The sequence below is a fragment of the Mandrillus leucophaeus genome, unplaced genomic scaffold, assembly GCF_000951045.1.
Source record: "Mandrillus leucophaeus isolate KB7577 unplaced genomic scaffold, Mleu.le_1.0 Scaffold1353, whole genome shotgun sequence".
Classification (NCBI taxonomy): domain Eukaryota; kingdom Metazoa; phylum Chordata; class Mammalia; order Primates; family Cercopithecidae; genus Mandrillus; species Mandrillus leucophaeus.
The window spans coordinates 379,664-407,300 of record NW_012101314.1 but is presented as its reverse complement, the minus strand read 5'-3'; the positions used below and the strand labels follow the sequence as shown (position 1 = coordinate 407,300).

The 27,637-nt window shown below is 34.1% G+C and overlaps 1 protein-coding gene across 4 annotated transcripts in view; it reads left to right on the top strand.

Annotated features, from left to right (window-relative positions):
• Positions 1-27,637, top strand: part of CCDC53 (coiled-coil domain containing 53) — a 46,795-nt gene that overhangs the window by 12,968 nt on the left and 6,190 nt on the right. For 2 of the 4 annotated variants that reach the window (XR_001005280.1, XM_011973203.1), the window contains exons 3-6: positions 813-878; positions 2,704-2,811; positions 6,946-7,053; positions 20,761-20,825. Coding sequence is in view for 2 of the 4 variants with exons in the window: in XM_011973203.1 (XP_011828593.1) it covers positions 813-878; positions 2,704-2,811; positions 6,946-7,053; positions 20,761-20,825 (347 nt within the window). In the remaining 2 variants the exon portion in view is untranslated. Of the gene's footprint in view, positions 1-812; positions 879-2,703; positions 2,812-6,942; positions 7,054-20,760; positions 20,826-27,415; positions 27,511-27,637 lie in introns of all 4 variants that reach the window. The other 2 variants (XR_001005281.1, XM_011973202.1) reach the window with 2 other exon arrangements.

The following is a 27,637-nucleotide window of genomic DNA, read 5'->3' as shown; positions in this document are numbered from 1 at the left end:
TTCAAACTATGGATGTTTAAATCTGGGACGAGTTATATATGCTTATGCATTTAAGTAATTTATAAAGGCAGACTTTGTTGCAGAGTGTCTTTGAATAATTTTTATTCTTTTATTTTCTATGAAAAAATTTCTTCATCAACAAATAATTATTAAGCTCCTATTAAGTGTCAGGGTACTATGCTGGGCACTACAGGTACAGTGGTAAACAAAAGGCTCTATCCTGGTTTGTTTATATTCTGGTCTCAACAATTGTTTACTGCTCTGATAATGAGTTTGCAGAAAATGTCACTTTGTTATAAGTGAATATGATTTTATAAAATAACTGAGAAGCGACTGGGTGCGGTGGCTCACGCCTGAATCCCAGCACTTTAGGAGGCCAAGGTGGGCAGATCACGAGGTCAAGAGATCGAGACCATCCTGACCAATATGGTGAAACAACATCTCTACTCAAAATACAAAAATTAGCTGGGCGTGGTGGCGCGTGCCTGTAGTCCCAGCTACTTGGGAGGCTGAGGCAGGAGAATCGCTTGAACCCAGGAGGCAGAGGTTGCAGGGAGCGGAGATCACACCACTGCACTCCAACCTGGTGACAGAGCAAGACTCTGTCCCAAAAAAAAACCAAAAACTAAGAAGCCTTCTAATACAGGTAATAGAAGAGTTCTCATTCCTACTCATGTAAATAAGACAGTACTACATTAGAATATGACAAATATTTAATGGTTTTTAATATTTTCAAATCTGCCCTTAGTTATTGTTAACAGTTTATTTTAATTAAAATCTTTATATTTATGTCTCTAATTTTTCTTTTCCAGAAACTGGCAGACCTTTCGCTTCGTATCCAACAAATTGAAACAACTCTAAATATTTTAGATGCAAAGGTTAGTATTTCTGAATAATTTGTAGTATAAACTTTGCTGTACATATACCAGCTTTCTTAATCATACTTAACTTTCATTGCATTTGGGAGTGATTCCATTTAACTTCTGTATCTGTGAAGTGATACTGGTTGTGTTTTTAATTTTACTGCAATTGCAAAGAAAATGGTGTTCATTATGAACCATTAATTCAAACGTACACATGGTTTGAGATTTCTTTCATTGTGCTAGGCAAACGCATAATGCGAGTAACATGTTAACAAGTTGAGCTGTTATCAAGCGCACTTCATTTGATAGAAAATTCCAAATTTATTTTACTAGTTATTATGTGATAATACAATAATAGTTATATAAATCTTTAGATGTCTCAGAGCAAATTTTAGAGACAATGTCATCTGTTTCTATTTGCGAATACCTTAAATGCTAATGAAGAATACAATTTTGATGTCAGAAATTGCAAATGATAACTAAGAAAAACAGAAGACTGTTTTAGATTGAAAGCTTAAAGATTTCGATAACAGTGATGTATTTAGTTTGGTTTCATTTTTAATATTTTTTACATGTGTTTTTTCTGTTTATAAAATTATGGAGACACTAGTGTATTTTCATTACTAACTTTTCTGAAATTAATATTTTCTTTGTCCATTTACCAAAAAAAACCTAAGAAATATTCAGTGAATATTTATGAGGAAGAAAAAAATGATATCCCTTTTTAATATGACCAGAATGTCTAGTTTGTACTTACTACGTGTCCTTATGGACTTCAGCAACTGTGTTTCTCTTAGAACATTTCTCTTGTTTGGAAACCTGGCCTTGAACATGTTCAAGTATTCCTCTAGCAGCCATACCCACTTGAAACTATTTGGACCATAGCCACTGTGCTAACTATGGTTATCAGTCAACAGTTCTCAATGAGTATTGCTGCTTGAGATCTTATTACCATTGGGTTTTTTTTTATTATTATTATTCTTTATTATGAATATGTGTCTTATTTTAGTGTTTAAGGAATTTTTAGGGAGTTAGAGTCCAAGGTCACACATTAAGTTACCATATGGACAAGTTAACCTTAGTTATCTCCATGGCCATAGAGTCATCCCCAAAATTAGCCAAACGTCTGACAAATGTGTGTCATTGATATCAGGATGAACTCAGAAAAGAAGGTTTTTATGGGTCTTGCAGATCTAACCTGAAATGCTAAACCATTTCAGGTTGAAATACCAACAATATGCCCATTTTTTTTGCATACAAGAAACGTATTTTAATAACGTTCAGTAGTGAATGTTCAAAGAAAGAAATAAGAATGAGCTGTGTCATACATTAAAGTGTAAAGACAAGAGCTTTGGCTTATCCTAGATAATTGAAACTCAAAATTTGCACAAAGCCCTTTTTTTTCAAAGTATTATTAATAGAAATATTTTTACAACAACTTTTCTAGGTACATTTTCTTATCTCTACAGGTGAGATAATTGAGACATAGGGAGATTTGCACAAGATCACACAGCTTGTGAGTGGTAGAGCTAAAAGTTAAACCTAGACAGTCTGACTTCAAAGACCAGCTCTCAGTCATTACACTAGGATTGCATGTATTTTGAAAATAATGGTTATATAAACTAAATTAGATTTTTGAGAAGTTCTTCAAAATAATTTGTGACTGTCTTCCACTTTTAGTTTATGACATGGAAAATTTAAGACAAGATATTATGAACCTGTTTGTATAGCCTTAAAACTTAAGACAGCTATTAAAAATATACAAACCTAGAAACTTACAGTGTTTATGCAGGTACTATCTTCATATTTCAATACCAATTTTCTTTTCATCTTTTTTCAGTTGTCATCTATCCCAGGCCTAGATGATGTCACAGTTGAAGTATCTCCTTTAAATGTCACCAGTGTCACAAATGGAGCACATCCTGAAGCCACTTCAGAGCAACCACAGGTAAGTGAGTTCTAAGAAATGAGCAGATGTTTTTGGTTGAAACTGATAGTTTTAAGCAGCAGGTTGGAAGGAAGAAAAATAAAAATGTAAAACTTCTAATAGTAAAATTTTAAAACCTTAACATAGAAAATGAAGTTTGGGAAAAACAAATTAGCTGTGTTATTTTGAAGGGCTTCCTTAAGTTAATACTTTGCCTATAAAAAAGAAAATCAGTCTATGTAGGACTAGGAAAAATCTTCAAATAATTATTTTCTTCAAAATAATTAGAAATTTTTCTAAGTTCTTATAAGAAATGTACTTTTAAAATGTTTTATTGTAAAATTTTTAAACATACACAAAAATAGACCTGAATTCACCAGTTATGATTTGTCACAATTGCTTTATCTATTTTCTTGGTCACTTGCTGAAATTAATCCCAGACAGCTTATCATCTCACCCCTGCATAAATTTTTGAGCATCTCTGAAAAGTTTTGACATGTTCTTTTGTAACATTTTTCTTATATAAATGCCCTTATCATATACAATGTAATTAACAATAATTGGCCAGGTGCAGTCTTTCATGCCTGTAATCCCAGCACTTTGGGAGGCTGAGGCAAGTGGATTCCTTGAGCTCAGGAGTTTGAGATTAGCCTGGGCAACATGGTAAAACTCTGTCTCCACTAAAAATACAAAAATTAGCCAGGTGTGGTGGCACGCACCTGTGGTCTCAACTGCTCAGGAGGCTGAGGTGAGGGGATCACTTGAGCTCACGAGGCAGAGGTTGCGGTGAACTGAGATTGCACTACTGCACTCCAGCCTAGGTGACAGCGCAAGACTCTGCCTCAAAAATAAAAAAAATAAAAATAAATGAACATTCGCTGGTATTGTCTAACCCCTTGTTACTCAAGTACACGCCATGGACCAACCCACATGGGCATCACCTGGCAGCTTGTTAGAATGAAGCATCTCAGGCTCCACCCCAAAACTGCTGAGAATCTACATTTTAACAAGACCCCTAGGTGATCTGTAGGCTCTTAAAATTTGAGAGCTACTGATCTTAGAAATACCAGTTGTGTAAAAACTGTTTCTGAAGTTGATTCATTTGAATCAGCATCCTAATAAAAGCTATACTTTACATTTGGCTCTTAGATCTTAACACTCACTTATGCTTCTGTATGAATTTCAATTTTCTATTACTTTTTATTTCAAAAAATAAAAATTATTTGTTTTTTGAGAACAATCTCTAGTGTATCTCAGCGAGGTATTAAAATCTAAAACAAAATAATTATCAAAGTGGTGGCCTACCAAAGTAATAATAAACAAATTAAACAAATAGACTTATAATGGCATTCTGCCTTTGTACCTGGAGGCACTTTTCACAGGATATTTTTTAGATCATGATGATGTTGACAATGATGATAACAGCTAACACTTCAAGAGTGCTTTCTGTCTACCAAGGCATGCACGTTTCTAAGTGCCTTTCATAAACGAATTCAATCTTTACAACAGCCCTATAATATAAGCACCATATTATCAATCTTACTTTATAGATGGGTCAAATGAGGTATATAGAGGTTAAGTAACTTGCTGAAGGTCGAAAAGTAATGTAAGAATTAGAATTTTAACCCAGACAGTCTGGTGCCAAGAGCCCTAGCACTTACCTGCTACACTACACTATACTACACTACACTACTCTGTTCTCAGTACCTGTGTTCAATTTATTAAACATATTGAGGATATGTGGTATGAGGCCCTGTAGGAAAAGCCATATATTTAGAATATAGTATATATTTGGGTAATAAATTAGATTATCATTTACTTCATTAGATATTATAAAATTTAACATCCATTTATTTAATATAGCAAACTTCATTATCCTGGCCACTCAAACTTATAAAATGCAAGAGGATATCCAGATGTTATAGAGGAGTTTAACTTTATATTCTCTCAATTAAATATGACTATCCTCTTTCTAAAACAAAGCATCTATAAAGAATATCAAGAAAATATTTCCACTCTATCTAGTAGTTATTATGTGGTGGATAGAGCAGTCATATATTTCTATAATATTTTTAAGTATACCTAACTTTGATTATTAATTTTTCCAGGTGCTATTATGAATGCCATCTATAATATGCCCTTTAAAATTTTTATGCAGTTGTGTTGGTCCTCACATATTTAATGTCCCAAAAAATTGATTACCAGTAATCACAGCTGAATTTCTTAATTTGCTTTGCAAATTCAGAATAACCTGGTATATCTCTGGCAATTTTATTTTAAAATGTTTATGTATTTATTTAGAGGGTTTATGAAGTTCTTTTGGCTTCCAAAGTTTGAAATACTGTGATAAAGTTGTGTGTTGATTAGCTTAATAAAATAACTGCTCAGCATGTTCTTAATATTCACATCAACTTCTCATTTCTTCGTTGTTATCAACTGGTATATTTTATACAAAATATTTTGAAGTGGGCTTAAGTATTGCTTAATCCAGAGTTTTTATTGACATTATAGTTCACTCAATTAACAGATAAAGGGGAATAGTGCACTTTTTAAAAAAATCATCTATTTATCACTCTCTCTAATCTATACATGAGTCAAAGACCCAAAGTTTGTGTACTGATATTTCTGCAACTTTAATTTCATGGTTCAGATTTCATCATTATTCACAATAGAATATCCAGTTGTGCAGAGTGAGTTTGATTTGAGAATAAATGAAGGACAGTTGAGAGATATGATAGAGGTTTTAATGGATCATTCAGATAGCAATGGTGTTTCATAATTAAACCTTGTTGAGATCTTGGTTATTATGCAAAAGTTAACGACTGAGAGTTGATATCTGGCCAGGATATAGTTCTCATTTGCACCATTTTGCTATTATATGAGTTTAATTTCCATAAATTGTTAAAAAACATATTTGGTTATTGTTTTAATTTTTTATTTAATTAACAGTGTTTTGGAATTTTTGTATTTATGTATATTATAGATGAATATATATATATATACACACACATATATATATATACACACACACACACACTGACTTTTGTAAAACTTAGCTATATTATGTAACAGAAGAAACCTAAAGGATTTTTGGATGTTTTATTTGCTTTGGAATTTTCAACAGATTTAATTTATATTTGAATTATCTGAGGAAAAACTTCAATATGTAATTCACATTCATAGTCTAAAGACTGTGAAGATATAAAGATATTGATTTATCTACATTTCAGCATGAACAATAGACATAAAATTGATTTCTTCTAAGGAAATTCTTCTTAATGCTTATATACAGATAATGAGAGAGATTCACAAAACTAAGCTTTTTCTAAATGTTTGGTTTGATAGAAAAATCAAGTACTGTATACAGGCAGTTCTAGTTTTGCATTTAAGCAAAGATATAGTTCTGATATGCACAAGTTTCAGTAACATGGTACCATGCAAAGTGAAGACTGCCTGTATAACAATAGCATTTTCATCTAAAAAGACCATTCCCCAAGATTCTTTATTACAAGTCGTATTTAGTATGACTTTTAACCACTCTGTAGACAATGTTACCATTAATAGTTCCATCAGTAGCTGAAATATATAAAACCAGATAATTCTGTCTGACAAACTGGCTTCTCTTCTACAACTTCTCCAAAAATTGCTTTCTAAAAAGTTAGAAGAGCCATGTCCACTTAGAATAAAATGATTTACTAAATAAAGGGCTCAATTAGGTAGATTATAGATATCTAGGAAATCAATTCATCATTATCTCAGTAAATTTATTATTAATTTATAAACAGTTGATAGTTTTATTAGGTTTCTTAAAAGTTTTGTTAAAATAGTATAACCACCTATATATAATTCATGCTTTGTATCAGCACTCTGAGGACAAGTAAAACAGAATTTTTATTTTAATGCATGAATATACTTGTGTTTTAAGGAACCAATATAGTGTTGAAGTGTAACCTCCTCTGAAGTGATATTTAAATATTTGTAGATATTTGCAAACATATCTCATAATTAAATTATTGGTATTTAAATTTGGGGAGATGCTTTTTTTTCTGCAATTTATTGCCTTTGAATTATGGAAAGAAGCATTCCTTTTAAGTAACATGATGGACCCCTTTTGTAAATTGTCTAAAGATTTACACAAAATACTCTCTACAGCAGAGCAGTACACAAGACTCTGGACTACAGGAAAGTGAAGTATCAGCAGAAAATATCTTAACTGTAGCCAAGGATCCAAGATATGCCAGATATCTCAAAATGGTTCAAGTGGTAAGCTAATTTGGTCTGTCTTCTTTGTGTAGCAGCCTCATTTGAAATTCTTAACCCTGGAGGTTTTGCTGTTATTTTTTTCAATTTGAGAAAACTGCTAAACCAAGTAACCAAGTTTTCTATTCTCTTCCTTTCTATTTTAACTCTCTGATTTTTTTAAAAAAAAAAAAGAAGTCAAATCTTTGTAATTAGAATCGATCCCACACTTTAAATTAACATAGTTTAATATAGATTTATACAAATTTTTTTGCATTACACAAAGTTATCAATGCAAATCTTAGATACAAAAAGTAATGAAAGTAGACTATTCATTTGGTAAATCAGTTGATTCTAGCTTAATCCCCATATATTAGCACAAATAATATTTTTAAAAATTTTTATGTTCATCTATCAATGATCTCTTGGCCATGTAAGGTAATGCTTTTGATATTATATGACTTCAGAATTCATATTTTTCCTGAGAAATCATAACATGGTATGGTACCAAAAATATCTGCAGTTGTCTATAATAGCAGAAGTTAACATTTTTTTATTCCTTTAGAAACTATTTCAATAGTTGAAGGAGTTAGTTGTCCATCATTTTTCTGTTAATCAAACAGTTAAAGCCTGGCGCAGTGACACACACCTGTAATCCTAGCACTTTGGGAGGCTGAGGTGGGAGGATGACTTGAAGACAGGAGTTTGAGACCAGCCTGGGCAGCAAAGCAAGACCCTCTACCTCTACATTTAAAAAAACAAAAACAAAAACAAAAAACTCCATATGATGGCATGCACCTGGTAGTCCCAGCTACTCAAGAGGCTGAGGTGGGAGGATTGCTTGAGCCCAGAAGTTCAAGGGTGCACTGGCTCACCTGACTGATTGTGCCACTGTACTTCAGTGTAGGTGACAGAGACCCTGTCTCAAAAATAATAATAATAATAATGCTTTTGTAAAATTCTATTATCAAGCAAAAGAAGCAGAATACTAATACTAAAGGACAGTTTTGTTTTGCTATCCATGGGATAGTTTATCACCTAGTAATTTAAAAGCAAATTCTGACAACCAGAAAGAGTAGATTGGCTCATTTGGAAGCTGCACTTTTCCTAGCTATCAGAAGTGGATTTTTCACTTCCACAGTTCCTTTTTTCTGAAGCCTAGAGCTCAGGATATTGGCGGTCAATTTAGAAAAAAATAAACCAAACTTTGGGGTGAAAATAGATGAAGTTTTTTAATTAAGAAGAATAAAACACAGCCAGTTTAAGCATGAATCATGATGAACACATTTTTAAAACTAGAACCCAGGAAAACCTTAGCTTAAAAGGTAGACTTGTTAAAAAAAAACAAAAACAAAAACTGTGTTTCACTCTTCTAAACAAAAGGGAGATGCTTCAAAATGACTGAAAGATTTTTTATATTAGCCCCTTCTTGCCAAATCTATATAAAATAAGAAATAGGAAAATCTATTAGATGATACTCCGTAAAAATGCCCTGAAATCTTTTATGAAGGCTGCATCTTAGGATAATTGTTAAATTCTTGATATATTGCCTTCAATTTTACAAGAACTTCAAAAACTCTTTTTCTTTTTCATTATAAATCCACCATCTGTTCATTTCACAAATATTTATCAAATACTTAATTTAAGCTAAGCTACTGTATTAGGTACTGTCTAGATTTATTTAGCCAGGTAAAGTTTCCAGATACCACTTGCAACTTTTATTTTTGTTATTAATTACATGAACAAGTTTGATTGCTTTTCAGTCATAAATATACATATAAAATAAATGACCCGGGCTGGGCACGGTGGCTCACTCCTGTAATTCCAGCAGTTTGGGATGCCAAGGCAGGCGGATCACCTGAGGTCGGGAGTTTGAGACCAACCTGACCAACATGGAGAAACCTTGTCTCTACTAAAAATACAAAATTAGCTGGGCATGGTGGCACATGCCTGTAATCCCAGCTACTCGGGAGGCTGAGGCAGGAGAATAGCCTGAACCCAGGAGGCGAAGGTTGCAATGAGCCGAGATCATGCGATTGTACTCCAGCCTGGGCAACAAGAGTAAAACTCTGTCTTAAAAAAAAAAAACAAATAGATGACCCTTTAAATATTTACTTTTTTAATCATATGTCTTATCACCTCATAGGAATAAGAGCCAAGATCCTCTACAGGCCCATGAAATCCTATACAGTTTAGCTCCTCTGTTACCTTTATGATCTCATATCCTCGCTCACTCTTCTCTAGCTCTACTGGCCTCCTTTTTGTCCCTTGAATAAAAATACATTGGCAGCCCCCTGTCTTGGGGCCTTTGCTTCAGCTATTCTCTCGGCCTGAAACACTTTTCCCCAGATACCTTCATGGTTTGCTCCCTCACCTCCTTCAAATCTATATTCAAAAATATTACCTTCTAAGTACAGCCTTCCTTGGCCACGCTGTTTTAAAGTGCAGTGTCCTCTTACCCAATTCCCTTTACCCCTTCTCTGCTGTATTTTTCTTCTTATCAACTTCCAGCATTCTACATATTTTATATATTTACTCTCTCTCTTCCCTACAAAATTATAAACTCCAAAAGGACAGGGAATTTTTTTGTGTACTACACTATTCCTCATTCCTGCAACAATACCTTGTACATAGTCCTGTGAATGAAAATGCTTATAATTTGTCTATACCATTTCACCTTTTGATAGATTTAGGTGATAGATTCCTTTTTCACACTAGCTCAGTAGTTTGATAAACTTCCAAAATATAAGTTCCTGGGCCCTACCCTACAAAATTAGAATCTCTAAAGTTGGTACTTGATACATAGAGCGTATGTATTTTGGGGAAAAAAACCCTGATTAAGAATTGCTTAAAAACATTTTAAACTATGTCTTAATATCGTTTACATTTTTTAAACTTAAAAAGCATTTAAGAAAATAAATAATTGTTTTATTTTTTAAAAGCCTAAACTTTCTAGCAGTACTTGGCACTTAACTCCAGCCTATCCTTTTTGCTTGATGTCACTGAGTATGATTAGAGGTTCAATTTCTTCTGCCTCAGACTGTTTCTGATTTAAGACAAATTTTTCTGTTTTTAGCCCTTTGTCTCCTTTCTGCCTTTGGTGGGGGTTTATCTATTTCCTAAGCATTTTCAGCATTCTGGAAGTGCTGCTTCTTCCTGGCATCTCCTTCGTCAGGCACATGGACTTGACCTTCTTTTGCTCTGCTAAGTCATCAATCATTCTTCTATCTGCTCTTAATTTTTATGTAATTGGTTCATATATGCCTCTTAGTCATTAAAGCTGGAGGTCATATTCTGTTTCAAATTGTTTAGGGGTGATTTTCAAGAAGAAAGTGGGGAGCTACATCAAACTGCCATCCTAAAACTAGAAGTTCATCCAAGTTAAATTTAATTTTATTGTTTTTAGTTTATTGTGCCAACCTGCATCCCAGAACCTTATTACCCAACTTTTATTTCCTATTGCTCCCTGTCCTGCATTTCTTTTGTTTTTTTTGTTTTGTTTTGTTTTTTGTTTTTGAGACGGAGTCTTGCTGTTGTCGCCCAGGCTGGAGCACAGGGGCATGATCACGGCTCACTGCAACCTCTGCCCCCAGGTTCAAACAATTCTTCTGCCTCAGCCTCCTGAGTAGCTGGGATTACAGGTGCCCGCCACCACGCCCAGCTAATTTGTGTACTTTTAGTAGAGACAGGGTTTCACCATGTTGGCCAGGCTGGTGTTGAACTCCTGGCCTCAGGTGATCCACCCGCCTCAGCCTCCCAAAGTGTTGGGATTACAGGAGTGAGCCACCATGCCCAGCCCTGAGTTCCATTCTTTAATCAGGCAAAACCACAAACTGTTCCCTGTGTAAGTGCCATGCTTTTCCTTCTCTGAATCTAGATTATCCTTCTCTTTATTATTACATGTCCAAATTCTGTTATCTAACATGTTCCTATGATTGTGTGCACTAAATCATTCCAGATTCTAAACCCACCAACACACATAAAGCTAGATAGAAGTAATAGTTCCTTTTATTGACCTATCCAATGACTTTACCGGTATTCTTTCTGCAGTTTGTCACTTAATACTTTGTTTTATGATTATCTGTACATATTTTTTTATCTCCATTTGAAAATGGAATCATGAGAGGAAGAATGGTGTCTTGATTAATCCATGTATTCATTTTAACACCTTACCCATACAGGTGCTCAATCAATATTTGTTAATGGACTCTATATGTAATCCTGCATATGATCTCTCCTTTCTCACTTTGTGCTCCCTGGATATGTATAAATATGCTCTCATTTCTTCAGGTTATCAATTTAAAATGTTTTTCAGGACCATAACAAGAATAGACCCAGCAGAGGTCTTCCTCGAGGTTGACATGAATCTGCCAATCATTAATTTTTGGATTATGATTATTGAGCCATCTATAAATTCACTCCTTCTTCTGTTTTCTAAGCATATCATGAGTGACTGTCAAAATTTCCAACAACAGATGTAGGCTACATATTTGACAATGCCCAGGAATTTTCTTTCCTTGGCATGATTACTACCAGAATTCCTGTCCCTTCTTCATTATCATTTATTTTGGCCTTTGTGTTAGGCACAAATAGTTGCATGTTTGCCTCATTGCTCCCTTTATCTACTGAGGAATTAAATTTTCAGTGGGGCAACTTAGGAATTTATCAGATATTCTAATACAGGCAAAATTAAGCTTCTAGTACCTGTAGATGGATAATATCCCCCATCGTGTCTGGATCTTTCTGCTTGTTTACAGCGTTTTAAGAAAGCCTTATCTAAATCTTCTACCCGGCTAGGTAGCCAAAAAGTATGCTCCATCTGATAAAATTTTTGCCTTCTTTTAACGTCACTTAGGGGTTTCTTTATCTCATGTTCAAGAATTTCCATATACGTGTATATATTTTGATTTATGGTTATTGTCCTCTTTCTGCTGGAAAACATTGTAAGACGTTTCTTTGAAATGCGAGTTCTCATACACAAGTTTCTTCCTATTAAGTGTTGGCAGTCCCCAAGATTTACTTATTTTGAAATTTCAGATTTGCTCTATTTACACACACACACACACACACACACACTTTTTTTTTTTTTAGGCTGTTGGATTTGTTTGCTGTTTACATTTTCCTCCTAATAATTTCCTGGCAGTTCTTCCACTGTTTTTTCCCCATTATATTGTTGTTATTCATAGGTCTAGTCTTAAAACTTTAATTGAGGATTTTTTAATCTTTTGATTTCAGTGTAAAGCTTCTTGAACATACCTGTGGGTATTGCTGAACATAATCTGTTGGTTCTTCCAAACCACTTAGCACTTTTCCAAGAGTACAGTCATTCTAATGTCATAAGTTATCACCTAAAATATTACTCTTCAGCAGTATCTGCGTAGCAAGTTGTGTTTCCTATATCCATTCCGTTACCAAACTATAACTTTTAACTGGGAGAGCAGATAACAGTACCACTTTGCTTTAGAAAATGACTCAGAGAAGTGGAGTGAAGAACAATCATTAGAGACCTATTATAATTTGTACCACTGAGCCATTCATTTTCTGTCATTGACATGGAAAGAAAACAGATAGCTTTGTATCTCTATACCTCAGGATAGTGATATGCCTTCCTATTTTCTGTGTTTGTCTTCTAATCAGTTGTTCCCTCTGAAAATGTGGTTAAGTTCTTCGAGTGTAACTGAGAACAAACAGGGATATAGATAGAAAAGCAAATTTGACCACTGGCTATAAGGAGGAGCCTAACCCCAGTAAATTCTAGAGAGTGACTTCATTACAGACTACCTTATCATACTGAAAAGTGTATCACTTTCCCAACAAGATTTTAGATTTGCATTAAAAGACCCAATTTTTCTCAACTTTAGGGGTGACTAACGTTTGCTTACCCACCACTCAGAATTCAGTTTTAGTTCTTAATGCGGAGAAAGACCGATAACAACATAATTCTTTAAATGAGTTCTAATTTGTCTATTAGTATAACCTTGAGTAGTTTACATCCACTGTACACATGACTACAGGTTATAGAAACAGTTTTAGAAGCCTACATCTCAGCTTTTAGGGAATTGTTTATATTAACACAAAGGAAGATAGCATAGTCTCAAAAAAAAAAAAAAAAAACTCTTTCTGAAAAAAAACTGTATTTATACCAACAATATCTAATCCTTTATGCCAATAATTTCTAATCCTAAGATCCTAAAAATAACCATCTCTATACATTCAAAAGGGAATTAACAGTGCTACAAGGTCTTTCACCTTGTGAAAGGGTAATAATAGGATTTGTCTCTTTTTCAGTTGCCTTTATATTCTTGTCATTTAAAAATATGAGTTACTGCCCCATAAGAAGAGTCTTATACCTCTATTCCAATTATACTGTGTTTCTTTTTCCAAAGTGTAATATACTTCCACTCAGTATCATCTTGATACATAGCTCCTCAACAATCTTTTAACCATTTCTCCTAGTTTTTGAATTATTGTTTAGAACGATTTTGTCTTCTGTAATATGACAGAATCGTGTTTTTCAAGCCCTTTCAGCTTCTTCTGTAGTATAGAAAGCTTTATTTTGCAGACTTCTGATGTGATCATTCACTTCAGATATGGTAGAAAGTCTTGTGGGTTACAAAAACAGATTTTTCTTAATGTTAAGACTTCCTGGATATGAGGATGAACTCCAGTCCCCTTTGGGTTCCTCCCTAAACTGCAATGAAAACTTCCTCTTCCTGGGAACTATCTATCTCCTAGAATGCCTTGCTTTTATATATGCCTTGCTTCACTTGCCACATACCTGTAAATCTATTTTACAGTCTAGATAATGAAAACTATTTAATTAATATAAACTCCTTTGAACAAAAAGCAACACAGTCCTTCACTAATCACAAGTACCAGTCGACAGAGTAATAAGCAATACCTTACTTTTTGGTCTCCATGCCTTTTTCTGTCACTTCTGGATTACTACCCTCTGAGAGATAAAACAATGATTATATTAAAACAATGAAAGAAAAGTTGTTCTTTCTCTGGGAAAAAATTTCATTGCCTAGGAGTACACCCAGATCTTTTCCCAGTACTTCTGAAATACAACATGGTATAGTTTCTTAGCTTTGCCATCACATCAGGTCATGTCACCTCTCAAGGCTTCAATTCCCTCACACATAAAATGAGATCTGAAATTCCTTTTAGATTTATGATCTATTAATTGATCCCCAAATTTGGATCTCATTACTAATGAATGTTCCTGGAACACCTGCTGGCATTTTCTGACTTTTTTTTCCTTTTTAAGCAAGTTTTATACAAGATTTTTCAGTGAGTAATAGTGTTGTGTTCCAAATGTGGCAGATAATTGATTTTGATTTAATGTTTGTTGTCATAATAGTGCAGCACAAGCCTTTACTAAATTACATATTGCTTTTATAACTTAACTGGAATTGTGTACATAGATCACTTTTCCAACAATTCTCCCCTCTTTACTGGCAGATCTTGGTGAATCCTTTGCCAGTAATAAATTGTGCATTGGGCAAGTCCGACTTCCACATTAAGAAGCTAATGACTTGTATTTTTTGAAACCGTATTTGCCAAAACAGTCTCTTGGACGCTTAGATTTTTTTTTAAAGCTCTATTTTCTTTGGCTGGCTTAAAATGTGAATTGAATAATCTCTTTGGTTCTGGTGGTTCTGATGCATCCGTTGCCAGCGGTGAATGTTGGCCTGAGGAAATGTGACTTCCATTACCTAAGGATGAAGAGGCTCTAAATGATTATTAAAGATGTTCATCAAGAAGTTATGCACTTTGGACCTTGTGAAACCCAATCAAGCATGAAATAGCATGTTCTTTAGATGACAAACAAGATGCAGTTATTGTAAGAGTAATTAAAGTCTTTAAAACATTTTTTGGATATGATCCCAATGTGGCTTTCCATGGTTTAAAGAACTCCAGGTAAGTTCCTCATCAGTGATCAACAGTATAGTCAAAGTATAGTCAAAAAGGAGGAGCTACTGGTTCGTATATAATCATAGCTGTGAACAACACTGTTACAGATTTAGCTTAATAGCTGTGATTTATTTTTTCATTGTTTTCTAACTATAGGTATAATCATATTAATATGTATTTCGTTTCTTTTATAATACCTAAGGTTTACTAATCAATATCAAGATCAATATTTATTGAGTACATGAAGGTTTATTTTGTGTTGTTTTAGCCTCTTTCTGTTCATTGAAAAATAAAGCTTCATGTCCAATGACTTTGATTTGCCACACTTATGAATATAAAGAAAAGATACAAATGAACATTTGTCTGTTTAATTAGTTGTAGAATTTAGCCAACTTTGAAAATTTTGAGTAAAACTATTTTATTCTTCCCATGAACTAAATAAGTTAGGCAGGTCTGTGTAACTACAAGTAAAAGAAAGAAGCAAAGCTTAGCAAAATGGTAGACTATATGAGTAGTAATTTTGAGTTGGGATCAATGAAATTCAAGTGACCTCTGACATTTGTCCTCCTCCTTCTACTTTCTAGCTTATATCAAATGCAAGAAGGTTTGGATAGAGCTTTCCCTTAAGCAGAAAACTGTGACAGTTAGCCACCAACTGAAAGCCCCTGCCATATTACCTATGCTTTGCCATGGCCCCAGTATACAGAGGACCTAGAGAAAGATAACTTTTGTCATACTTTTAGCAAGAAATTACAAAAATTACTCTCTGCTAAAGTCAGTGAGCTGACCTCAAAGGAAATCATGTGTGAAGAATGATTATGCCAGTTTTACAGATTATGATTTTTCCATCATTTTAGCTGCCTTTTGAACCCTCTACGTTGCCTTGAAAGTTGGGGAGCTTAGAACCAGTCGTACTGTGTACAGATTTAATGTTGTTTCAAAACATAAATCTTTCTATTATGTATTTGCCCTTTTGCGTATTTTTAAATTTTCTTGTTATGAATGTTTGTTAGAGAGCAGTAAACAATGATACTGCTAAGTTCAGGTTTTAAATTTCTCGCTTTTTCTGATGCGTGATAAAGCTAGAAGATGGAAGGAAGTACTTGCCATGTAGTGGGCAGATACTAAATAGTTATATGGTTGTCGTGTCAGTACCTACTTGGTAATATCATATATGCCTCCCTCAATTCTAATCTGTTTATTCTTCACTGATACCACTGTTATAATAATCATATAGCTGAGAATATTTTAATACTAATATCACATTTTTTATAGCCATCCTTAGTGACATTTAATTGCTGTGAAAATGTTCATTTTTGAAGAATTTGTTTCCAGGAACTAGTCGTTTACCAAGTATTTTCCAGATCTGTATAGGTCATTAGAAATAAAGTTTCCATTTTTTTAGACAGTCATATTCATTTTACGTGATAAAAAAATTTATTTAAATTAATTGATATTCCTTCATTGAAAGCTTCAAAGAGAAAAGGTCATTGAGCATTTGCTTTCTTTTGTGTTATGATTCATTCAGTGAATAATCCATTATATGTAATATTTAATCTGAAAATTTTATCCTAAATGTACATCCTACTAATTTATTTCATAAAATACAGTAAATTTTTTTTTTTGAGTTGGAGTTTCACTCTTGTTGCCCAGGCTGGAGTGCAATGGTGCAATCTTGACTCATCGCAACCTCTGCCTTCCAGGTTCAAGCCATTCTCCTGCTCAGCCTCCTGAGTAGCTGGGATTACAGGCATGCACCACCATGCCTAGCTAATTTTGTATTTTTAGTAGATAGGATTTCTCCATGTTGGTCAGGCTGGTTTCGAACTCCCGACCTCAGGTGATCCTCCTGCCTCAGCCTCCTAAAGTGCTGGGATTACAGGCGTGAGCCACTGAGCCCAGCCTCAATAAAATATTTTTTTAATAGGACTGTTGAAATTCAGAAGGCAAAGATATGATTGAGTCCATTTTATTAAATTTTAAGGAAAAGGACCCTCACTGGGGGACTGGCTGCCTTTTAACAATCCGTAGCATTTTTACAAATTCTACTAGTTCCCGCTCTCTGCAAAGAAAAAGCTTTTTCCACCAACGTATTCAGTAGATCTATTTTTTATTGTTGCCTTAGGTGGGGAAGAAAACTTCATGTTTTTCATCTTTCATAACTGAATTGTTACAATTCACACTCTTAAACTAAGAGGAAAAACTCTAAAATATAAGGAGCATTTTTAGTTATTTTTAAACAAGGAAAGTCATTTATCTTAAATTGAGAATGAAGTTTTTTTTTCCCCTTCTAATCTAAAACTTTAGGAAAATTTCCTAAAGTTTATAAAAGGATTTTGTAGTTTGACTTTCTTTAACACAATAAGAAATAAATGTAAATATTGGCAGGCCTGTAAACCTCCAAACAGTTTTTTGTGATATAAGAAACTAGTATTTAACTATTAGTGTTGCCATCATAATTTCATTAGTGTGGCTTCTTTACACACTTTCTCCAGTGACGCAAATACAGACGTGATTTTTTGGAACATCAGACTTATGGCTGCCTTCTCTCTTCTTCATTACTTATGTTGGACACACTGTCATTTTCACTTGCCAAAAAAAATCCCACAGTTCAGTAGACTTCAGTTTTGAGGTCTTTCTTGTCCTTAGACCACCAATAGCTTTGTCTGTTGGCGATCAGAAATTGGACACTTCTTTTTGGTGTTTAACAAACCAGACTGTTACTTGACTTCTAAGGAAGAATATAGCAAAACAACAAATTTTCTAAGCAACGTCACTGGAAACAACAGCAAATCCCTTTGGAATGCATTCTTTGGAACACAGGCCAAATTATTATTTTTTATCAAGCTTTATGAGATTTGTATTAAGGTAGGGATAATAAGTCTCAGAATCAAGTAAGATATTTGCAATTGTGTATATTTTTCTTTACCCATATGCATACACAGAAATGACTAAAAATACCAAATTGTATGCATATCTGTGCTGTTCTGCTGTAAGCAGACCCCAGAAACTAAGGTTCACATTTGGAGCTTACAGGTTTAAGTTTCTATTATTCTTATACTATAATCAATTCCATGAAGCTGATGTTCAAATAGAGGGCTTATCTAATTCTACCAACTTCTCTGTTCCCCATTCCTCCCTTCCCACCCATTGCTTCCCCTCACCTCCACCCAATATACACTTTCTTTGCTATATTTTAGGAAATTTTTTTTCAACCTCATTCTCCTCCCTTCTCTTTTCTTGGCTTTGTAACTTATTTGTGTGACCTTTCCAGTGATGTCCTGTGGATTATGCTAAAGTATAATAAATAAATCACATGCTTGAGTTTGTAGAAAGACCTTATACTATCAAACCATAGTTAATAGAAGCCGAAAGGTCTTTTTAAAGAACTATGACATTAACTCTTCTCTTCTCCTCTTTTTTTCCTAGCACTCATATTTTTTTTGTGGAATGTTTCAAACTCCTAACTTACCCCCTGTTATCATAAATAATTGAATGGCATTTAATTATCAAGTTAAATTCCCAGCTGTGTCATTCAAGTAATCAGCTTTCTCCTCTACTATTAAAATTAATTTTGTATTAAGTATGTTTTGTTTTTAAATATGTTTCATTCAAGTCTTAGTTTTAGATAATATATTCAAAAGTGGTGTTAGTTTTAATTTCTTGCTTTCTTTATTCCAAACTTTAGTCTGTTCACATTGGATGCCCCTAGCAAGTGGGCTTTTTCCTTTTTGTTTTTCTCTTTTTTGGTCATTAAACTTATCTTCCACCTTCTTTGACTTCGAAACCTATTATAATGCACTTTTCAGAATATCTTAAAAATTGCCTCATGGAACAATATTGCTTTCAGAGGTATGGTTTTGAAGAGAATTCAAAGATGGTGCTATTTATATTGATTCGTGAAAATATTTAGAATGCACTTAAGTATTTATTTTTACCTGAGTCTTAGTAAGCTAAATTTTACTAATTTATAAGATAAAACACAACAGTTACCAAGATAAGTGTATAAATGGGCCTGCAAATGACCACCTTGCCTTTGCTACTTCTCATGAGAGTCTTCTTAGTAACCTGTAAACTCAAAAGAAAGCCTCTGCTTTCCTAGCCTTATTTAACCTAGCAGGCTGTGAAAGGGGATGTAGGTATTTTTTCCTCCATAGCCAAAATAAGTGATTATGACTCTTTCTATAGCTATCTTTTCTGGGCAGTTTTTTAAAAAGTAAATAAAAATTAAATTCTTTGACATAAAATGTTCTGATTTAAAAAAAGGAGGATTAAATTTAATGATTTAACTTAATTTGGCAAGATCTGTGAGATACAAGATACTATGTTATATATAGTGTCCTTAACTTTGAAGACTTTCCATATTAAATTTGTAATAAATTTAGCTCTCACGTTTGTACATATGCATGCCTGGACTTAAACTGAGATTTTATTGGGAAATATAAAATCAGCATTTTGGAGGGGAAGGAGTATATCTGGACAAGTATGTACTTAAAAGTTTGAGACAAGTGTACATATGATAGGCTATATAAAGATTTGTGTGTATTTCTAAGTATTTGTGTTTTTCATTTTAGACAAACTCCTATCCCATCTTCAAGATGTATATTTCAAGATAGCTATGGGAGAGGAGTTCCTACCACAAATAATAAATATTTGAGGTGATGGATATGCTAAATAGCCTAATTTGATTATTCCTCAATGTCTACATGTTTCAAAACAACACATTATACACAAAAACATGTGTAATTATTATTTGGCAATTAAAAAGTAAAAAAATGAACATCACAACTGGCTAATGATAAAGGAAAAGTGTACAACAGCAATAGAGAGGTGACTGGGCTTTTTCCTGAGTGTGCCTGGGTGTACTTTCCTTCTTATGCCACACGGGGTGAGAGAGAGGGTCCCATGCCGTGACCCTGCCTCCTTTAAGGAGATAGAATCAAGGCCCTCAAATTGAACACATCAGTTAAGTGTTTCTTATCCTTGGGGATGGTGTGAAGAGAGGGGAGTTGACAGAGATCTGATTACATCTTCTCCCCTTGGAGCTTTACCAAGTGAACTTGGAATAAATGTTTAGTTATACATCAAGTCTCTTTCCTTTTCAAGTAAATGTGTCTATTTCTGTCATATTCTTTTCTTACTGTTTTCATATTCTTAACCTGAAGTCTGAGATTCACGTGTTTTTACTATTTTTGTAACGTATATACTTCTAAAATTGTCATTAGTTAGTGTTTGCACCGGTGTTGGGAAGATGTGTAATATAGTCCCAGGGAGGTTCTTGAATTAGATTTGATTTTTGTGTCTAAAGTGTTCAAATGGAATTGAACTGTTTGCTTAATAAAAGAACATTAATGTAGCTATACTTAAGAGCAGAAGTCTCTGAAATCTTTGAAAAGATACCTATTCATATTGTTAACTATTCATTGTATCACTTCAGCTGGTATTTTAATCATTTGAGTAATATTTCCTTTCTTTTGGTGATATAAGAAGAGTGAGAATATGATTTCTGTTCTCTATACAGCAGAATTAGTAATGAATAAGCTCAAATGATGTAGTTTGGGCTTATGTGGTATTGGATAAGACTGATTCTGTTAGGTCAATGTAAAATGAGTACTTCACTAGATTATTCAAGTCCTCGGCACATGTTAATTTAAAAGTAGAATAAGAACTCTTAAATAATGAGGCATCTAAAGGTCTTGTTGGTATGTGTAGACATATAGGTAGACATAAAGGTCTTGATGGTATGTGATGGTATGTGTAGACATATAAAGGAGGCATTTTTAATGATGAAATTATCGTATATCCTTTGCTTAGGGTGTACCAGTGATGGCAATAAGAAACAAAATGATATCAGAAGGACTAGACCCAGATCTTCTTGAGTAAGTAATTCTTCTAATATAATTATATTATTGCCAGGACATTGAATTTGTCAGTTATAATAAAAATATTTCAAATTCTCTATATTTTTATCCCTACAGTGTTTTATGGTTGAGGATATCATCTTTGTAAATAGTGTCTCTGTTATGTTACCAAAAAGAAAAATATCCTATTCTACTAAAACCGCCTTTACACATTTTAGGAACAGTTTCAATAGATTAGTAATGATTCTAGATATCCAAAGGAGCTGGAATTTAATGACAGTTGTTTTTTTGTTTGGTTTGGTTTCCTTTTTGTACTACCTCTTGGTTTTTTGTTTGTTTGTTTGTCCTTTTTTAGTGGGGGGTGATTATTATCTATGGGGGGTAGATGATTTCATTTAAGATCTCAGTGTGTAAGAAATTTAGTCTGCTATAATCTAGGTTAAGCCAGATTGAGAAATAAATAGGCTAAAGTTTCCCTAGGTCTATGTTAATGATTATTAAGAAACTAGATACTAATTTATGTGAGTTTTTTTAACCTGAAAGTATTTAATCCCTTATTGTGTGAATTTTATAAAATATTTTTGAGAAATGATAAAAAAAATTGTAGCTCAGAAATTTGACAACAATTTATTTCATCCAAACAAATCAAATCTGGCTGCATAGTTCAGTTCATCTTGTATAAAATATATTGTAATAGATTCTTCAGAAGAATTCTGTTTTCCAAGTATCTAGGTACTTGTAAAGAATCTTTCCAGTTTGGGGTTGTAGTTCACCCCAATGTATTTAGCTGCACACTCCAACCATTCATTACTGTACTAGCAGAGTATACTTTGGAATTTTTCTTGGCTCTCAGTCCTCCAAGAAAAGGTGTACACTTTGGTGGTAAAACATTATGAAGTAGTCTTTGTCTCATATTTTATCTGCCAAAATATGAAATTTATGAATTCTTTTAAAGTCTACAAGAATAAATTTCAAACATATATCTACAGTTGGTATACATCCAAGTAGCAAACAGTTCAAGTACAATGGCATAGCTTGGCAACTTGAACTGAAGGATCTCTGAGATATTTGGCATTTGTTCTGGAAATTGTTTCTGACACACACATTGAAAGCCAGATGGATTGTGATACATATTTTAATGTGAATCAGACCTATAGGTTCAATCCATTTTGGTACTCATTGCAGTATATAGGTTGTAAATATATTTAACATTAACTATGACCACCTTTTGCTTCTGGAAATACAGTTAGACCTCCTATAATAACAGAGAACTAAAATTACCTTTAAAATTATTGTCTTTTTCTAGAGAAAATATAATAAGTGGAAAACTAGCACCCTGTAAGCATCAGCATGTGCTGGATATCCAAGACTTTTACCTGCTACTGGCTTCATTTCATCCCCTGCCCAGCCTAAACCTACTTCATAATCCTTTACTTCAACCAGCTACCTGTACTAGCAACTTGATAATCATCCTCGATTCTGTCTTCTTCCTTACCCACTACAGTGTCAATCACTATGTGTTCTCATTTTTAATATCTCTCACGTCTCACCGTATACCTCCATATCCATTGCTGTTAAGTTCACGCCCTCATCATTTGTCATCTGAATTACTATAGTAGCTACTGATTGGTTTTCCTGGTCTCTTTCAAGCCATCCACTAAAGCCTGAGTGGATCTCTTCATACTTCATTCTTGCTTCACATCTTCCTGTGACCCTCCACTGCCTTCAACATGTAGTCTAACATCTTAGTATTGCATAGAAATGCTTTTATCATCAAGATGCAGATTCTCTCACTAGCATCCTCTCTTGCGTTTCTTTCACATATGCCTATTTCATATAGCCATAGTGAACTACTTGCAGTTCTCTGAATGTATCATTTTCCTATTCCCTTTTGGTGTCTTTAAATGTTCTCCTTTCTCTCTGTGGAACTCCCTTCCCCCATCTTACTGGCCTGGCTAACCTATTATTCTTCAAGACTCCATCAGGTATCACCACCTGATAGAGTCCATAGGTAACTACCATGGGGGAAGATCCCAGGCCCTTCAACATTTCGTTGTGTCTCGCTTGGCCAGTTTGAGGGTATTTCATTGTCTATAAATGTTGAGAAACATTCAGTTGTGAGGTAGTGCCAAGTTTAAGGGTAGAATTCCAGTAACAATTAACATTGTCTTACAGAAAAGCTGCTCCTCAACCACAGCCTGGAGCCTGAATTCTGACCCATTACCTCATATGCACATGCCATTAGTCACCAGGGGCACTGGTTACAGGGGGGATGACTCACTATAACCTATCACCACTACTAGCAACCCAGTTTCAACTGTATTTAGCTAGATATGATAAGTGCAATCAACTACCGTGTTAACAGAGGAATTATGGTGCTTTTGGAATCATGTTTACATAAAAGTTATGGAGCCTCACTTCAGGAGAGAAGTATGAGATGATGAAAGAGAAGAAAATGTGCCATCCAAGGGAAGAGTACACTTTTATTTAGAATCTTAGGTACATTTTAAGCCTCAGCCAAGAACTTTCAGTAAAGATTGTTCTGTGTTCTTTTTTCTTTTAAAGTATAAACATACACTTTATTTTTTATTAGCTTTAAGTAGTAAGACAAACTCATACAACTGTTGGAAGAAATGGCCTAGCTCTGTCTGCACTGAGCAAAGGGCAAAACTGAGGTTAATACAGAAATAAATACTGATCAGAAAATATATTGCTATTTGATTGGCTTATTTGTATGAAAAATTGGAAGCTAAGAGTACATAATTTTAAATCAAAAATATTTACATGATAAGAGAGAAGAGATCCTAGCAATTTTCCCAGGAAAATGACTATTACAGAATTTAGAAAGTCTATAAAACTGTAGAAAATGCGTGATAATTGCTAAGTAAATATTGGATTTGATTCACGTGATTGTTTTTAAAAATTAAATTTTTTGAAAATAACAATCATTTATATATAACCAAGAATTAGTCCTGTTTAGCTTCTAAAAATTAGTTTCACTACCAGTGAGATAAAAAGATATGTGAAAGAGTATTTGTCATCAAAATACTCAAAAGAGTTAAGGAGAAAATGGAAAAATTTGATTGGTTTTTGGCCAAAGGTTAATACATTCAGAAATATACAATGGGTAAATCACGCCTTAAATATTCTTTCAATCACTGCCTAGATTTTCTTGCTTAGAAAAAAAGAAAAAAGTTTCACCCCATCCTGTTCTGTACTCTTACATTTATGTCCCTGAACTAGCGTTACTATTGTTACCTAGTAATTGCTACTTTTACAATTCTAGGATAAACAGACTAGCTTCTGGACTTGCCCATGGGCAAGTCATGAAATTCACAATGGTTGAGGCTCAGGATGAGGCTGACTTTAGAGATGGTCTACTTACTTGTATTCAGATTCTACCCAGCCACTTTCTAGTTGTATAACCTTGGTCTGATTACCAAACCTCTCTGTGCATCAGTTTCCTCATCAGTAAAATGGGAAATAGAAGAGTTCGCTCCTTATAGAGTTGTTCAGACTAGATAGATAATGATGTAAGCACTCAGCACACACAGCTCTGGATAAGCAGTAAATGTTTAATACATATTAGTTGTGATTTATGAATGTTTTAATCAAGGACTATGTAGCAAATTCTAGACAATGGATTTATCAGGCTTTGGATAACAACTTGTTTATAATCCTGTAGTTGCCTATATACTATTATGTTCTCAACAAAGACGTATTTAACATATACAGAGTAGTTATCTTTTTAAATTATATTCTGTTTTCTCAAACTGAGAACCTATATTGTTAACTTTGCTTTAAAGAACAGATTTCTGAATTTGAAGTTCAGTTGAACACACTCCTAACCTTAGTGGGAGGGTGCAGTGTGCAACTTATCGATTTGACTAAAGAAAGCATATAATTGAGTTCAAGTTACTGTGCAGACTTTGAACAGAACCAGCTCAGTTGGCATTTCTCCTGGATATATCTATCCAAAAGACATTTATACCATCCTCCCAGACGGTGGAATGACCACTCTTATGGTTGCCAGAAATAAAAGTAGCCACCTTAGCCTACTTATCGCTGAGACAAGAGGGGATTTATTATTGTTAAACAAAAGGATACTGGAAAGCAAGAAAACTTTTTTTTACATGGCATGCCCAGCAGATTTTCCTGCCCTCTAAGATCATTCCTTATCTGCCAGGGGGATCTTTACCTCCTGCTATACAACAGCATAGTGGAGTAAAGATTGACTTTTAGCTGATTGAGGACAGATTAGACCTCAGTTGCACAACTGGACATGCAAAAATAGGGTTTTTACTCTTTCCATTTTGTTAGTTTTTGCTGAGCTACGTTCTCCATTTAATGTAATTACCAGTCCTCATTCATTAGCTGGCAGACACTAGCTAGAAAGTATAGGACAAACCATATCAAAAATTGTAATTGGTCTACTTTTAGAGAACTTGATCATAAGAATGAGAGAGATAATAGATATATCAAAGAGGAGATGTTAGAAAGCAGTTGTGGGTCTGTGTGTGGCTAGCAAGCAAGTGGCAGAGGAGCTGCTGGGAAATAAAGGGTCCCAAGACCAATAGCAAAAGTCCATCCTACCTAAAACAGCTGCTTTTCTTTTTCTTCATGATATTAGGCATTAAATTGTTTTCATGGTTGCAGGAGTCTACCTACTAAGACAAAGAACAGGATATACCTGTCTTGATGAGAATTCAAAAGAGAAAAGACCAAATTAATCTCACTAGCTACTATAATTCAAAGTCAAAATTGTTACATTTTTAATTACCCAGAGGTCCTTATTAAGTCAATACAATCTAATTCAAGAATCTTAGTGTTTTGGGTCTTGTTTTTCTTTTTTTTTTTTTTTTTTTTTACACAGAATTTTGCTCTTGTCACCCAGGTTGGAGTGCAGTGGTGCAGTCTCACCTCACTGCAACCTCTGCCTCCTGGGTTCAAGTGATTCTCCTGCCTCAGCCTCCCAAGCAGCTGGGATTACAGGCACATGCCACCATGCCTGGCTAATTTTTGTATTTTTAGTAGAGACAAGGTTTCACCATGTTGGCCAGGCTGGTCTCAAACTCCTGACCTCAGGTGATCTACCCACCTCAGTCTCCCAAAGTGCTGGGATTACAGGTGTGAGCCACGACACCTGTCTCTCTTAAGACCACCTATTGCCATCGCATAGCTCTGACAGACCATTAATGGACAACAGTACCATGTGACATTATAACTTTATGTGTGTGTAGTTGCCATTAGTGATTTGAATAATAACTACCTCATCATCTCCTACTCAGCAATATTTTTACTGACAATGTTTTTGGTACTTAATCTGCTTTAAATTCAATGTTTTTAAATGTCTAGAAAATGAAAAATGTTTTTAAACTCTTTATCTTACATGTTTTCCCAAAGAATGTTTGGTTTTTGTGTCCTTAAAGTAGCTAGTTTTAAACACAAATACAAATCTTCCTTTAATGAAAACAAATTAAACCAACAATATTGGTATTTTAGGACTCTCTTCATATTTAGGATGGCAGAAATCAACTCAAACTAGTTTATGTAAGAAGGGAAGTTATGGACTCTCATAGCTGAAAAATCTAGGTAAGGACAGGATCTAGGGACTCAGTGTCATCAGGGCTGGCTGACTGGCATTCTTCTCTCCCCACTTCATTCTACCTTTACTTCCTTGGTGTAATAAACCGTGTCTCTCCTAGTACTGATGAGTTTCCTCTCTGAAGCCTGGGAACATAGCCCCCCAGAATATTGCTAGTTTTTCCAGTTGAACAGAGAGAGAGTTCCCTCTTCTCCATAACTCATAGCTCATTTATAAGGAAACATTCTGACTAGCCCTGCTTGAATTGTGTGCCTTTCCTTGAATCCATCTCTCTCTCGCTGCAAGGGAATAGATTCCTGTGATTAGCCAGGCCTAGACTGTGTGACTGAAACAAGGAAGTGGATAGGGAAAAGATGAGGACAGCGAGGATTCTAGTTGACAACCTTCACTGATTCACATCAATGGGAGAAGAGTGGGTGTCAAAATTAGAATGTGCACAGCATCTGGTATGCTAAAAAGGGCAGATTTGTATATACTTCGTCCTTTCTCCTGCACCTTTCTATATTTTGGCTCATTTTTAGTTGAGGTCAACCTAGTAACTTCTTTGAAAAGATATATATTTTTAAGATGTATCTTAAAAATATTTTTAAGATATATTTTTAAGATATAAGTTTAATAATTAGCTTAAACTTAAACTTTTTAAAAATTTGCTTTTATTAAGAATTTTGCTGATAATTTTGGTGTCACAAATATAAATATGCTTATTAAAATGTAGCCACCAATTTAGTGTTTTTATTGTAACCACCAAAGATTGAAATTGTTAAAAAAAAATACGCATGATATTCATGATATATATTTTTCTGTATTTTGTTGATATAGTCTTTTTTGGAAATTCACTTATATATTTAAAATAACAAGAGACTTATTATAAAGTCCTCATTTCCAAATTTTTAGTAGCAAAGTGTGTTTTCTTTGAATTGGGAGAAGCTAAACTTTAGTAGTTTAAGGTAGCAACTTTTTCAAATATGTCTTTAAATTTCTTTCCATGAAAAACAACTTATAGGGTAAAGTAAGAACATTTATGATCAAAATATGCAGAGCCAAATTTCTGTTCCCCTTGAAAATACAAATATCCAGACTGGAAATGATGGTATTGCTGTGAGTTTTATTATTACTAGTAATACTTAAAAGACTTTACAACTTACAAAATGCTTTCCTATCTTCATTTGATTCTTGTGGCTTGCTTTTCTTTTTTGTACCCAAAGAGAACTAGTATGTACTTTTT